The 14,476-nt window shown below is 44.5% G+C and overlaps 1 protein-coding gene across 1 annotated transcript in view; it reads left to right on the top strand.

Moving 5' to 3' along the window:
• Positions 1 to 826: 826 nt before the first annotated feature.
• UBE3C (ubiquitin protein ligase E3C) overlaps positions 827 to 14,476 on the top strand; it is a 190,566-nt gene continuing 176,916 nt past the window's right edge. The window contains exons 1-2 of the mRNA XM_073629937.1: positions 827 to 974; positions 7,377 to 7,489. Of these exons, the coding sequence (XP_073486038.1) occupies positions 7,424 to 7,489 (66 nt within the window). The 5' untranslated portion in view covers positions 827 to 974; positions 7,377 to 7,423. The remainder of the gene's footprint in view (positions 975 to 7,376; positions 7,490 to 14,476) is intronic.

Genomic DNA, 14,476 nt, shown 5'->3' with positions numbered 1-14,476 from the left:
CCTGTACCCCCATCAATGGGCTCAGCACTGTGTACAGCCCCCTGTACCCCCATCAATGGGCTCAGCACTGTGTACAGCCCCCTGTACCCCCATCAATGGGCTCAGCACTGTGTACAGCCCCCTGCACCCCCATCAATGGGCTCAGCACTGTGTACAGCCCCCTGCACCCCCATCAATGGGCTCAGCACTGTGTACAGCCCCCTGCACCCCCATCAATGGGCTCAGCACTGTGTACAGCCCCCTGCACCCCCATCAATGGGCTCAGCACTGTGTACAGCCCCCTGTACCCCCATCAATGGGCTCAGCACTGTGTACAGCCCCCTGCACCCCCATCAATGGGCTCAGCACTGTGTACAGCCCCCTGTACCCCCATCAATGGGCTCAGCACTGTGTACAGCCCCCTGCACCCCCATCAATGGGCTCAGCACTGTGTACAGCCCCCTGCACCCCCATCAATGGGCTCAGCACTGTGTACAGCCCCCTGCACCCCCATCAATGGGCTCAGCACTGTGTACAGCCCCCTGTACCCCCATCAATGGGCTCAGCACTGTGTACAGTCCCCTGTACCCCCATCAATGGGCTCAGCACTGTGTACAGCCCCCTGTACCCCCATCAATGGGCTCAGCACTGTGTACAGTCCCCTGTATATACTCTGGAGTCAGACCAGCACACACAGCTCTCCTCTTCTTCCTTGGTAATCCCCTGCAGTTTTTTTTTTTTTTTGTAATCAAGCAAGCTTTATTGTCCATGCACATTGTGCATCCGGCTTTCTGTCAATGACATCATTACGCAGCAGAGCACAATGTGATTGGCGTACATTGTCACCACTCACAGGCTTAGCTGACATGCCGGTTGCAACCAATCAGGGTAGGCGATGGAGCCGGGTTGCCGGGGGCGGGACTTCCGTTGTCAAGGCAAATGTCCGGAGCGGCTGCTGTTTTTGTTGCTGAGTGGTGACCGGTGTGAGCTCCCAGGTAACGGGTCACCTGTCACAGGTTAGGGAGGAGGAGGCTGGGGTAGGTAGAGTTCGGTGTCCTGAGGACAGGAGCTGGGTGATACTTTGCGGCATGTCGCCCAGTGTGAACCTTTCCCCTGTCACCTATCACTGCTGCTGAGTCATGTGTGACAGAGGAGCCCGGGGACCCGCCACCCCCTCCTCTACCCTCCCACCCTTCTTAGGAAGATGTCCTGGCTGGTGATGTCACACAGGTGACGTCAGTGGTGCGCCAGCCTTTGTTCTTCCCCATCACACCATTGTCACCTGTATGAGGTCCCCAGGTGTGGGCTGTGTGTTCTTCCTGGTCTCCAGTCTGTGGGCCCTATACAGGATGGGATCTCATCACTGTAATGTTATACTGATGGGGAGTGCAGCGGGAGGAGTGAGACCCTGAGGGGGATACGTATGTCTGATGGACGAGGACCCTTCCCAGCGGTCACTGAGATCCTGGATCCTGTCCTGTGTGAGCTCTATGATATGATCACACTGAGATCCTGGATCTTGTCCTGTGTGGGCTCTATGATATGATCACACTGAGATCCTGGATCTTGTCCTGTGTGGGCTCTATACAGGATAGGATCTCATCACTGTAATGTTATACTGATGGGGAGTGCAGCGGGAGGAGTGAGACCCTGAGGGGGATACGTGTATCTGATGGACGAGGACCCTTCCCCGCGGTCACTGAGATCCTGGATCTTGTCCTGTGTGAGCTCTCTGATATGATCACACTGAGATCCTGGATCTTGTCCTGTGTGGGCTCTACGATATGGTCACACTGAGATCCTGGATCTTGTCCTGTGTGGGCTCTCTGATATGGTCACACTGAGATCCTGGATCTTGTCCTGTGTGGGCTCTCTGATATGACCAGACAGGAAGTCCGTTTCCATCCGACAGCTCGTAGAGGACAGCAGGCTGTGTCCTTGTCCTTTCTGCATCAGCGGAGCAGACATGGGCCTGTCGTCTGTTCGATCTCAGCAGAGCAGACACAGACTTGTCATTCACCTGCTCAATGGGGATCAACAGAGAGATTCCCTGCTCTGCGGGTGGATCTGCTGGCGGACTCCGCCAGTGTAAAAGGAGCCTTAGGCCTCGCTCACGCTGCAGCTGTCGGCCTGGTTTCCAGGAGTTTGGTACATTTTTTTTTTCTCTGCCTCTAAACACCCCTCTATGTCAGCCTATATGTCATTACACACACAGGGGTTTAGGGGCAGAGATCTGGACGCAGCAAAATTATGTTCAGGGAAGGAGCATTTGCACAGATAAAACAACTGACACAGCTAAATGCTAGGCATGTTTAGCACTTGAACATTCATTTCAATGGCCAGAATTAATCAATTCTGGCCAATGAAATGAATGAACTCCCACACGCTTGATGTGCTTGAACACGTCTAAACACGCCTGAATGCGTTTGCAACACTCAGCTTTGGGTATGTTCTTATCGCTGCATTTCTCCTATCAGGAGAGAGGTGTTCAGAAGAGCATAGTGTGCATGAGGCCTAAGAGGAGAAAGCTGTACAGTATAACTAAAAGCACTATTTATTTATTTTTATTTTTATTTTGGATAGAGTGGAGATGGATTCGATCACTTGTCAGTTTTTATTGCTGTCTGTGCCCCCTTTAGGGAGATCCCCCTCTATTTGTCCTGTTTACCATTAACATCAAAAGTGAAAGTAAAAGAAAATCCCAAGTTTTGGGTTGGCATCACAACATCAATAGAGGAGAAAGCTTGCTATTATAATCGAAAGTGAAAGTAAAAAAATCCCAAATTTTTGGTCGTCCCCAGAAAAGTAATCAAGGGGAAATCTTCCAATGGGGACACCAGCTTTTTTTCATTTTGGATAGAGTAAGGGAGGGTTATAACCGCTGTCAGATTTTGTGTCCTATTGCAGATATTTCACTTTACGTCCCACAGCCAAACAGAAAGTGAGAGGAAATCCCTGCAAATTAAAGGATAAGTTCACCTTTTGCAGGTAAAAAAAAAGTGCATTTATTATTTTATTTTTTTTCTTTTGGAGCCTGGAAAGCATTTCAGCAGCGATCAGAAGAGCGCTGGTGCCATGCAGATCTCCTGCAGACCTGTCAGTATATTTGTATACCTGTACATCCCGTACGGACGGGCAGATACACTGACAGGAACTAATCAATGAACTTCCACGGCGCTCCACAGCACTGTGACAGTTCATTGAGAACTACAAGTAGACAACCGCAAAGAATGTTGGGACTTGTAGTTCATTCACACACACAGCTGTGTAAATTAGTGACGCGGTCGTGTGGGCGGAGCCTCATGCTGATTTTAAACAGTGACAGCTTGTACAGGAAACTTCTTTCCATACTGCTGCCACAGGGAGAGAGGGCAGCGGGCAGCATTGGGAACATGTTCTATGTTCCACCCTAAAAACGGGTGGAACATGTAACATGTTCTCAAAGGTGAACTTGTTCTTTTAAGTGAATTCTTTGGGGACCCCCAGGTCCCCATTGTAAGATTTCCCCTCTATTACTTTTCTGGGAACAGCCCAAAATTTGTGATTTTTTTTTTTTTTCTTTTACTTTCAATGATAACTGTAAACAGGACAAATTAGAGGGGGTGAATCTCCCTAATGGGGACACAGACAGCAATAAAAGCTGACAGGTTTTTTTGGACAGGTCTCCACTCTGTCCAAAATTAAAAAAAAGTTTTGCCTTTAGTTATACTTTAAAGCCGTATTAAGCTCCTATATATATATTTTTAGTGACCCCCCCAACGTGAATAATGGCATAATGTACTAGTATGCACACCACATTAGCATATTATGGAAGACTTACCTGCCAGAAAAACCCTCCAGCACTGCAGTGTGACCGATCCTGAGGATCCTGGGTGCGTCCATCTTCAGCCAGTGTTCCTCCTGGGTTCCGTCTGTTCAGCCTCTTAAATGGCCGGACAACAATGTTGTTACTCCTGTGCCAAATATGTACACTGAGCTGTGAATGCGTGGTTCCGTGTACATGGCAGCTGAGAGGCAGGAGGAAGCTTTTATGTCATAAATACCCTGCCTGCCAGTACGTTTTTAAAAAAGAGAGTTAAAGTGCAACTAAAGGAAAAACTTTTTTTACTTTTGGATAGAGTGGAGATGGATTAGAACGCCTGCCAGTTATTATTGCTGTCTGTGTCCCCATTAGGGAGATGCACCCTCTCTATTTGTCCTGTTTATCGTTAACATCAAAAGTGAAAGTAAAAGAAAATCCCAAGTTGACATTACAACACCAATAGAGGAGAAAGCTTGCTATGGGGACACTAGTTTTGGTGACAACCAGGCATTCCTCACTTCTGGTGGGATTTCCTCTCATTTCCTGTTTTGGCTATGGGACAGGAAGTGAAAGGAAATCTCCCTAATTGGACACAGATGGCAAAAAAAAACAAAAACCTGACAGCATTTGATAGCTTGACAGTTCATTAGCACAAGCAACTGTGACAGTTCTCATTCATGGCATGCCTTGAATGTCACTGTTTTGGGAAGTGTGTAAATTGATGGGTTAAGTTCCGCTTTAAGAATGTTTGGGCTCGTTCACATTAGACTATACGGTAAAAACTAGAGGTCAACCGATATGGGTTTTCCTCTGGCCGATGCCGATATTTAGAAATCACGATGGCCGACGTATGATGCCGATTTTTTTTTTTTTTTGGGCCAATTTTTTTTTTCCCTTTATTTCATTAAATCTAACAGTTAAGTAATAAGAAGTGATACAGAAAATTTCTTAAATTAAACATTTATTAAACACAAGTCTTACAAGTGTGAAAGGGGCCTTAGTCTTTAAATGGTTAAACTGAGATCTTCTACACACCGAGTTAATTTCTTTGATAAGTAGAAGCATTGTATCTCTTTGCTTCTTTTATCAGCGATGTTCTCGGACTTGATAGGATAGGAGAGTCTCAATTCGCTCCGATGGGGCGACTTCAGGCGACTCGCGTTGACTTCTATTACAGAAGTAATTTGCAAGTCGCGCTGTGCGGGGTCGCGCTGAGTTGCCCCGCAAGTCGTATCGCCCCTGTGTGAACCGGCTAGTGCATAAATTAATCAGCCCAATTTGCAGCACAATCGGCCGATGCAGGTTCATTAAAAAATGCCAAAAATCGCCACTATATCGGTCGACCTCTAGTAAAAACACGTGTACATGTGAGGTCTGCTAATGTGGGTGCGACGGGTACTTTTTTTTTTTCTTTCAACTTTATTGAAATATTAAAATTACGTTTCATTCATTTCTTTGGTGTCTGATGACCTTTGTCTCCTCACTATGCTACCTCCTCCAGCCGACTGTACGTGGATGTTATTGGTGGAGAGCTTTATTTAGGACCATATCACACACAGCACAGATTCCTGTGATTGGAGATTTGTAGTTGTGTATAGAATTCTGCTGTAGCTGATCACATTGAATGTCTGTATATTTGCAGATAACCTGAAGTTAAGGCTGGACTTCAGCGTTAAGCATGAGTTGGCCTAACAGCTGTAACAAAAACATGCAGCTTTTAGGGCAATATTCACTAGTATAGTAGCTGTTACTTCCTGAATGACACCCAACCCAGAAGTCACTGCACAGGTAGTCATGGCTCCACCCCCTGCCGTCCTCTGACCTGTAGATGGAGCGGTCGGAACAGACTACAGGTAATGACAGAGCATACGTGTCACTACAGTATGACTGCTCCACTGTTGGTCCTGTTACCATTGTGCCTGATATGTCTGATATAGAGAATGATGGAAAATCCAAACGTTTTAGGTTGTTACTGAAACAGGAATAAAGTGGATATCTTCCAGTGGAGAAACCTGACTTGGTGATTTAGATGAATGTTGCTGAACAAAAAAAACCCAACAAAACAGATTCCTCCATCCACACAAACAAGGTGGATGTAGGAATTCTCACCGGCAGAGGCATTGTGGGACTCTCTCTACTGTCAACATACACTAATTGGCAACTGCAGCCGATTTGTTAAAGCTGCTGATCGACAAAAGTGCATCAACGTTCTCACTGACAAAAGTTGGTCTAAAGATCGACTTCTGTTGAACAGGAACAGCTATACAAAGATCAAAATTTGTCTGGTCACTGCAGAACCGGACAGATTTTGATCTATCAATGGCCAGCATTCAAGGGGATCTCCCCTTGAAGAGAGCTTTTCTTACTTCCCGCTGTGCCTCTGGAATAGGAAGCAAAGAGAAATCTCTCCAACAGCTAAATCAAAAAATAAAACCTGATGGGTTTAACTTTGTAACCGTTCTTGCTCTAAACGCAACTTAAGGCTCGGTTCACACTCTGGCGGGCCGCAGAAAAAAGGTGCATGCACCATGTGATATCCCTATGGTTCCTGCAAGCATGCTACGGGCTGAGATGCGTAGAGGTGCCATTCGTCTTGTAAAAGCAGCATGATTTGGTTGCAGGTGTGGGAACAGGTGTGATTCCTGCACCCACAACCAGCCCAAAGACTGCGAGTAAGTGTGAACCAAGCCTATAGTAGAACTATATGCAATTTTTGGAATCATGGAAGTGGCTATGTTGACATGTTTGTGATGGTGCCAGCTGTGAGACTGTCACCCCTGTTTGTGTTCCGTTACTTATGCAGGCCATACATGGGTCGAATTCCGAACAATTTGTTGCTCGAAAATTTGTAGTCCGATGGATTGATTTCCAAATTCAACCAACCAAGCCTTCAATTTCACCTCGTGTTTTACGGAAATGAAAATTTGTGGCCTGGAATCTTCTTTTCTTTCCAGGTCACGGCTCATGCACATTTTTTCTTCCCATCATCAATGGTCGAAAATTGAACGATTATTCAAAGGTGCGATTTTTCGATTGAAAAATTGTTCAGAATTTAACGTGTATGGCCGGCCTCATTGATCTGCAACAAGCACAAAGTCAGTGAAGGTCCTGTTCACTCGATGACCCATTGTGGGTCCAAATAATAAAGGAAGGATACAAATAACCTGAAGCTCCCAACTTCAAAATAAGTCGGCTACAGCAGCTGTCCATCCTATCCAGACAGGTTCCTTCTAATTGAACAAAAATCCATCCTGTCCCGTCGCCTTTTTGATTCCTTGAGGAGGGGACATGGCCAACGGTGACATTGTGGAAATCCAGAAAATGTCATCCTGAGAAAAGGGGCCTTAGTGTCTCTGAAATATCAATGGCTTTTATGTTCTCTTTTGTTCAAGATGTGTTATCATTACAACTAAGAATTAAGTAGAGATTTGAGGTCTTTATCTCCTGATGTGCTGCCCATTTTTGCTATTTTAGGTTTTTGCTCCCATCATTGTTCTAGCCCCTGAACAGAGTCGTGAATTGTGCTGAGGCTGTATATACATTGATAATAATAATTCTAAAACCCGTCTCCTTTTTTGTTTCTTTATCTTTTCAGTAACCCACCAGATTGATTAGATGTTCTAGATGGGATAAATTATAGCCATGTTCAGCTTTGAGGGAGACTTCAAAACCAGGCCGAAGGTCTCACTGGGAGGAGCAAGCAGAAAGGTAAAGACAATTGGGACTAAGCACTTTTTTGTGAGAGTGATCACAAAGCATGCAATCTAGACTAGCAATGCGACAGGTGGGTGTTCACGTGACAGCACTTGTGATCGACCTGATCGGTTTTATTAAAAATGGCATTCCCAGATGACGTTGTCCTTTGAAAACTCTGAGGAGTCTGTTCAGCCAAATATTGGCCTGACGGATAAATATTTGTGCCTACATTTGGGCGTTTGGTCACATGATAGCACAGGAAGGAGCTTTTCACAACACTTTTCTTTTAGGAATAGGTAAATTTTTTAGCTCCTCTATTTATTAAACTGTTATTAGTGTCAAAGTTGAAGACTATCTGAAAAAATTTTTAATATATTGCAGCTTATCATGTTTGGATGTGGTGGCTGTATTAGTTTTCATTTTTCAGGCCAATAACATGTTTAGCATATACAGTGCCTTGAAAAAGTATTCATACCCCTTGAAATGTTCCACTTTTTGTCATGTTACAACAAAAAATGTAAATGTATTTTATTGGGATTTTATGTGATAGACCAATACAAAGTGGCACATAATTGTGAAGTGGAAGGAAAATGATAAATGATTTTCAACATTTTTTACACATAAATATCTGAAAAGTATGGCGTGCATTTGTATTCAGCCCCTTTACTCTGATACCCCCAAACTAAAATATAGTGTAACCAATTGCCTTCAGAAGTCACCTAATTACTAAATGGAGTCCACCTGTGTATAATTTTTAGAAATAAATATGTGAAAAGTTTGGTGTGCATTTGTATTCAACCCCCCTGATTCAATACTTTGTAGAACCGCCTTTCGCTGCAATTACACAAGTTAATTGTCAATTACAAGTCTTTTTGGGGATGTCTCTACCAGCTTTCAAAAACTAGAGTAAAAATTTTTGTCCATTCTTCTTTGCAAAAAAGCTCAAGCTCTGTCAGATTGGATGGAGAGCGTCTGTGAACAGCAATTTTCAAGTCTTGCCACAGAATCTCAATTGGATTTAGGTCTGGACTTTGACTGGGCCATTTTAACACATGCATATGCTTTGATCTAAACCAGTGGTTCTCAACCTGGGGTTTGGGACCCCCTCGGGGGTCAAATGACGATTTGCCAGGGGTTGCGTAATCCTGGGCTGTTCCTGAGTCCCGCGCCACTCTCCCAGTCTTTTCGCGGCTGCCCAGCAGGGCTGTCTCTGGAGCCTATGGCCGCCCAGCTGGGCTGTTCCTGGAGCCCGCGGCTGTCCACTTGCCCTCTTCGCAGCCACCCATTCAGTTCACGGCATGGGTGGGGGGCAGAGACTAGAGGTCAGTTGACTGGTGAGGAATGTGAAGTGGGAGTGGCTGGAAGAGGCCCTATCTCCTGAGTTTGGCATAGGTGTCACTGCTGCGAGACACCACAGAGCTGGAGACACAGTGAAGCTGGAGACAAAGTGAGTAACACTACCTGTAATTAGAGTTGCCATTAAAAGTCCCCACTACAGTTCTCAGATCAGCAGATGACCTTTAAACAAGAGCACCTAAGTGGTCTGATCAGAACTCCCCCCAGCACTGCCACTCATCCCATTCTGCCCACTCCACACCAAGGAATAAATATAGAGAATACGTGGAAGGGAGGGGAAAAGAGGGGGAGGAACAAAGAAAAAGGGAGAGAAAGAATAAGAGAAAGAACAAAGACAGCTAGAAAGAGGGATGGGGGAAAAAAAAACAAGAAATTAGGATAGAGAGATAAAAGGGAAAGAAAGGAGAACAAAGAGAAGGTGTGGTACATACTAAAATGTACCAGAAGGGGTTTTAATACTGTATGAGTGGAAAGGACTCGGGGAGCGCTAAATGTCCGTGTATTGGGGGCGCAAATTACTTGTCTTGCCTTGGGTGCTGACAACCTACGCTACGAAAATAATTTTACTGTTAGGGGTCCCCACAACTTGGGAAATTTTATCAAGGGGTCACGGCATTAGAAGGGTTGAGAACCACTGATCTAAACCATTCCATTGTAGCTCTGGCTGTATGTTTAGGGTCGCTGTCCTGCTGGAAGGTGAACCTCCGCCCCAATCTCAAGTCTTTTGTAGACTCTAACAGGTTTTCTTCTAAGATTGCCCTGTATTTGGCTCCATCCATCTTCCCATGAACTCGAACCAGCTTCCCTGTCCCTGCTGAAGAAAAGCATCCCCACAACATGATGCTGCCACAACCATGTTTCACAGTGGGGATAGTGTGTTCAGGGTGATGTGCAGTGTTCTTTTTCTGCCACACATAGCGTTTTCCTTTTAGGCCAAAAAGTAAAATTTTTGTCTCATCTGACCAGAGCACCTTCTTCCACATGTTTGCTGTGTCCCCCACATGGTTTCTCGCAAACAGGACTTCTTAAGACTTTCTTCTTGCCACTCTTCCATAAAGGCCAGATTTGTGGAGTGCACGACTAATAGTTGTCCTTTGGACAGATTCTCCCACCTGAGCTGTGGATCTCTGCAGCTCCTCCAGAATTACCATGGGCCTCTTGGCTGCTTCTCTGATTAATGCTCTCCTAGCCCGGACTGTCAGTTTAGGTGGACGGCCATGTCTTGGTAGGTTTGCAGTTGTGCCATACTCTTTCCATTTTCGGATGATGGATTGAACAGTGCTCCGTGAGATGTTCAAAGCTTGAGATATTTTTTTATAACCTAACCCTGCTCTAAACTTCTCCACAACTTTATCGCTGACCTGTCTGGTGTGTTCCTTGGACTTCATGATGCTGTTTGTTCACTAAGGTTCTCTAACAAAACTCTGAGGTTTTCACAGAACAGCTGTAATTATACTGAGATTAAATTACACACAGGTGGACTCTATTTAGTAATTAGGTGACTTCTGAAGGCAATTGGTTTCACTAGATCTTAGTTAGGGGTATCAGAGTAAAGGGGGCTTAATACAAATGCACGCCACACTTTTCAGATATTTATTTGTAAAAAATTTTGAAAACCATTTATCATTTTCCTTCCACTTCACAATTATGTACCACTTTGTGTTGGTCTATCATATAAAATCCTGATAAAATACATTTTATGACAAAATGTGGAAAATTTAAAGGGGTATGAATACTTTTTCAAGGAACTGTACTTAAATACCTGTTTATTCATGTGAGAAATGCAGTGTCACTTTCTGTAAAATGAGCGGAACGTTTAAAAAATGTTAGGCTCCATGCACGCTGGACTTATAAAAACACCAGTTCCCTTGGCAAAAAAAAAACACTTGCACAGTTTAGACGAGTTTAGGAGAGTTTAGAGTTTTTTTTTTTTCTGCCAAAAATCTCCAATCAGATACGCAAACCAGAATGTTTTTATTTTATTTTTCTGCCTCTAAACGCTGAGCTTACAATATGCCTCTAATCATCCTAATGTGCATGGACGCATAGGATAACGTTGAGCATTGGGCAGAACTAAATTTTTAACCACTTCCGGACCGCCCACCGTGGCTATACATCGCTACTTTGACGTTAAATACCGTTGTTATGGCCGCAGATAGCTGCCATAACCCCGGTATATTTATCCACGGTCAGCAATCCTCTTTCACATATAAGCGGTCTCAGCGGCGGATTCACCACGAGATCACTTTTATGGGTGGCGGGAGAGGTGCCCCCCCCACCTCCCAGTCAGTTCCGTCGCTTACCGGAGAGATCAGCAGCGGCGGAAACGATCAGAACCGATGGATGGGCAGGAAGTCGAGTGAGGACAAGATGACCCCCACTCGACTCTATGCCCTTGGAGGACCGGAACGACGTCAAACGTCACTTCCAGCCTTAAAGGGCCCGTTTTATTTTTTTTATTTTTGATTGCTTGTAAGTGTAAATGTGAGATCTGAGGTCTTTTTGACTCCAAATCTCACATTAAAGAGGCCCTGTCCTACTTATTTTTATTACAAGAAATGTTTGCATTCCTTGTAATAGGAATAAAAGTGAAACTTTTTTTTTTTTTTTTTAAAGGGACAGTGTCAAAATAAAAAATGTAAGTTAAAATAAATAAGAAAAAAAAAAATTTAAAGTGCCCTTTTCTTCCGAGCTCGTACGCAGAAGCGAACGCATACACAAGTCACGCCCACATATGTAAACAGTGTTTAAACCACACGTGAGGTATCGCCGTGATTGTTAGAGCGAGCGCAATAATTCTAGCACTAGATCTCCTCTGTAACTCTAAACTGGTAACCTATAGAAATTTTTCAAGCGTCGCCTATTGAGATTTTTAGTATCGAAATTTGTCGCCATTCCACAAGCCTGACAAGTTGGGTATCAATTTACTTGGCGTAACACCATCTTTCACATTATACAAAAAACTTGGGCTAACTTTACTGTTTTCTTATTTTTTTATTTCAAAAAAGTGTATTTTTTTCCCCAAAAATTGCGTTTGTAAGACCGCTGCCCAAATTCGGTGTGACATAAAGTTTGGCAACGATCTCCAATTTATTCTCCAGGGTCTCTGCTAAAAAGATATATATAATGTTTGGGGGTTTTAAGTAATTTTCTAGCAAAAAATACAGATTTTTAACTTGTAAACAACAAGTGCCATCCTATGCATTAAGGTAAAAAAACTTCTGTCACTGAGCAGGCCCCCAGCCCCCCTGTTTTACTCACCTGGGCCTGTACATTCTCACGCTGGAGATGCGCACACCCTCTCTGCTCATTGTCTCGGCTTGATTGGATAGATTGATGGCAGCGCAGCCATTGGCTCCCGCTGCTGTCAATCAAATCCAATGAGGCGGGGCCGAGTCCAGCTTTCTGTGTCTATGGACGCAAAAGCTGGACTCAGGAGCGCACCCGCACGGGTACCCCCAAGGAGAGCGCTTCTCCTAGGTTGTTTCCCTATGCGGGGAGGAGCTACTAGCACCACCAGGGGACCCCAGAAGAGGAGGATCGGGGCCACTCTGTGCAAATCGAACTGCACAGTAGAGGCAAGTATGACATGTTTGTTTTAAAAAAAAAAAAAAAAACACAAAAAAACAGAAGGGTTTAGTAACCCTTTAAGTGGTTAAGCCAGTGTGCATGGAGCTTTAGTTTCCCCCTGTAAACTACTATTCCCACCTCCTCCCTATGTTATGTAGAGAAGTAGAGAGAGACTCCAGCCGTGACAAATACGGCTCCTCTAGAGATGCAGAGGAGGAGTAACATAGCCACCATAGGATGGAAAGTGTGTTATTCACAGGACTACTAGGTAAAAATAAAGGGAAAAAGACTGATTATATATATATATATATATATATATATATATATATATATATATATATATATATATATATATATATATATATATATATATATATATGGGCACTCATGCAGGCTTGCTCCCGAGCCTTGCTGTCTGCGTCTATTGACACAGACAGCGGAACTTGGCTCCCTTGTCACTGGCTGTGATTGATAGCAGCTGGAGCCAATGGCTTCTGCTGCTGTCTCTGAGCCAATGAGGAGGGATAGACCTAAGAGAGAGCCTCTGCTCTTGCGCACATTGCTGGATTGAGATCGGGCTAAGGTAAGTATAGGGTTTTTTACCTTTATGCATAGAATACATAAGGGTAAAAAAAAAAAACTTCTGCCTTTAGAACCACTTTATACCCGACTTGGCATGCTGTACTGTAAATGTAATGCCCTTTAGGAGGAGTCCTGGCATTTTTGCTGTTTTGTACGATGTAATGCTATGTCTCTGTATTTCCTAAGTATATTAATTGAAAATTAAATCTGAGCACAACACCAAATGACGTGTTTGTGTTCCAGTATTCCAGCTACTGTTCATATGCGACGAGGTTTAGGGCAGTCTATGTCCTGGTACTTTCCAGGCAGTTATCATGAACCCTGGAAGCAGGCATTGTTCCAAATCCAGGGTAGCACAAATATAGCCAGGAACTTGTTATGATTAGGTTGCAGTGATGATGAACAGGTGTCTGCAGCCATGAAGCTATTTTCTGTCAGCTTGTTCCAAAGAATTTCTAACTCTCTGATTTAGGCCTCTTTCACACGGATGATCCGTATGTCCGTTTTTCATCCATCCGTTTTCGGATGAAAAACGGACATACAGTCATCCCTATGGAGCGTCGGATGTCAGCGGTGACATGTCCGCTGACATCCGACCCCGCTCCGATCCGAAAAGTGTAACGGAGGAAAAACCTACTTTTCCCTCCGTTTTCGGATCGGATCGGATGACGACGGACACTACGGACCGTCATCATCCGATCCCCCCATAGGGGAGAGCGGCGCTCTGACAGGTCCGTCGCTGCACAGTGTGCAGCGATGCACCTGTCATCTTCCTGCTCAGCGGGGATCGGCGGAGCGATCCCCGCTGAGCCAGCGTGTGTTCACGGGGCGGATCATGACTGATCTGCCCCGTGTGAAAGAGGCCTAAGACTATTCTTTTCACTCTAGCAGAAAGGTAGGTATACTGTTTGTGTGTGTGTGTGTGTGTATGTGTATGTGTATATGTATGTAATATATATATATATATATATATAATGGTATCTGCAGTTTTTAAAAGAATTCCAGGTATGGATTTTTTTTTTTTAACATCCAGCTTGGACAGATGTAAATCTGCATATACCACACCTGTGGGATCTCTCTAGAAGCTGGAGTAGACACTGCTACTCCATTGCTCTCCACTAGCTTCTGGGTTTCATGCCGAGCAGCTGCCCATCTGCATTGTGAATACAGAAGATTGACTGCTCGGCAATGGGGGCGCCATTCAGAAACGGCTGTGCATCTTTTCAATGAATACAATTTGATCTGATTGACAGCTGACTATGGCTCTCGAGAGCCAAAGCCTGCTATGCCTGCCCCCTCTTCAGCCAGGCACTCCAGTTAGCGCTGGAGGAGCAGAATGGAAGGCAGTGAACATTGAAACTCTGAGTTCAGGGGGAAAAAGCAGCCAGATCTGTTAGTAAAAGCAGCACACATTGCACACAGTTAAACCCATGATTGCCCCTTGATGTTAAACCTTTCCCAGCCAGTGTCCTTAGTGCAGTGTACAATGTC

The sequence above is a fragment of the Aquarana catesbeiana genome, linkage group LG05 (genome assembly GCF_042186555.1).
Source record: "Aquarana catesbeiana isolate 2022-GZ linkage group LG05, ASM4218655v1, whole genome shotgun sequence".
Taxonomy (NCBI): domain Eukaryota; kingdom Metazoa; phylum Chordata; class Amphibia; order Anura; family Ranidae; genus Aquarana; species Aquarana catesbeiana.
This window is presented reverse-complemented; position numbering and strand designations above follow the sequence as displayed.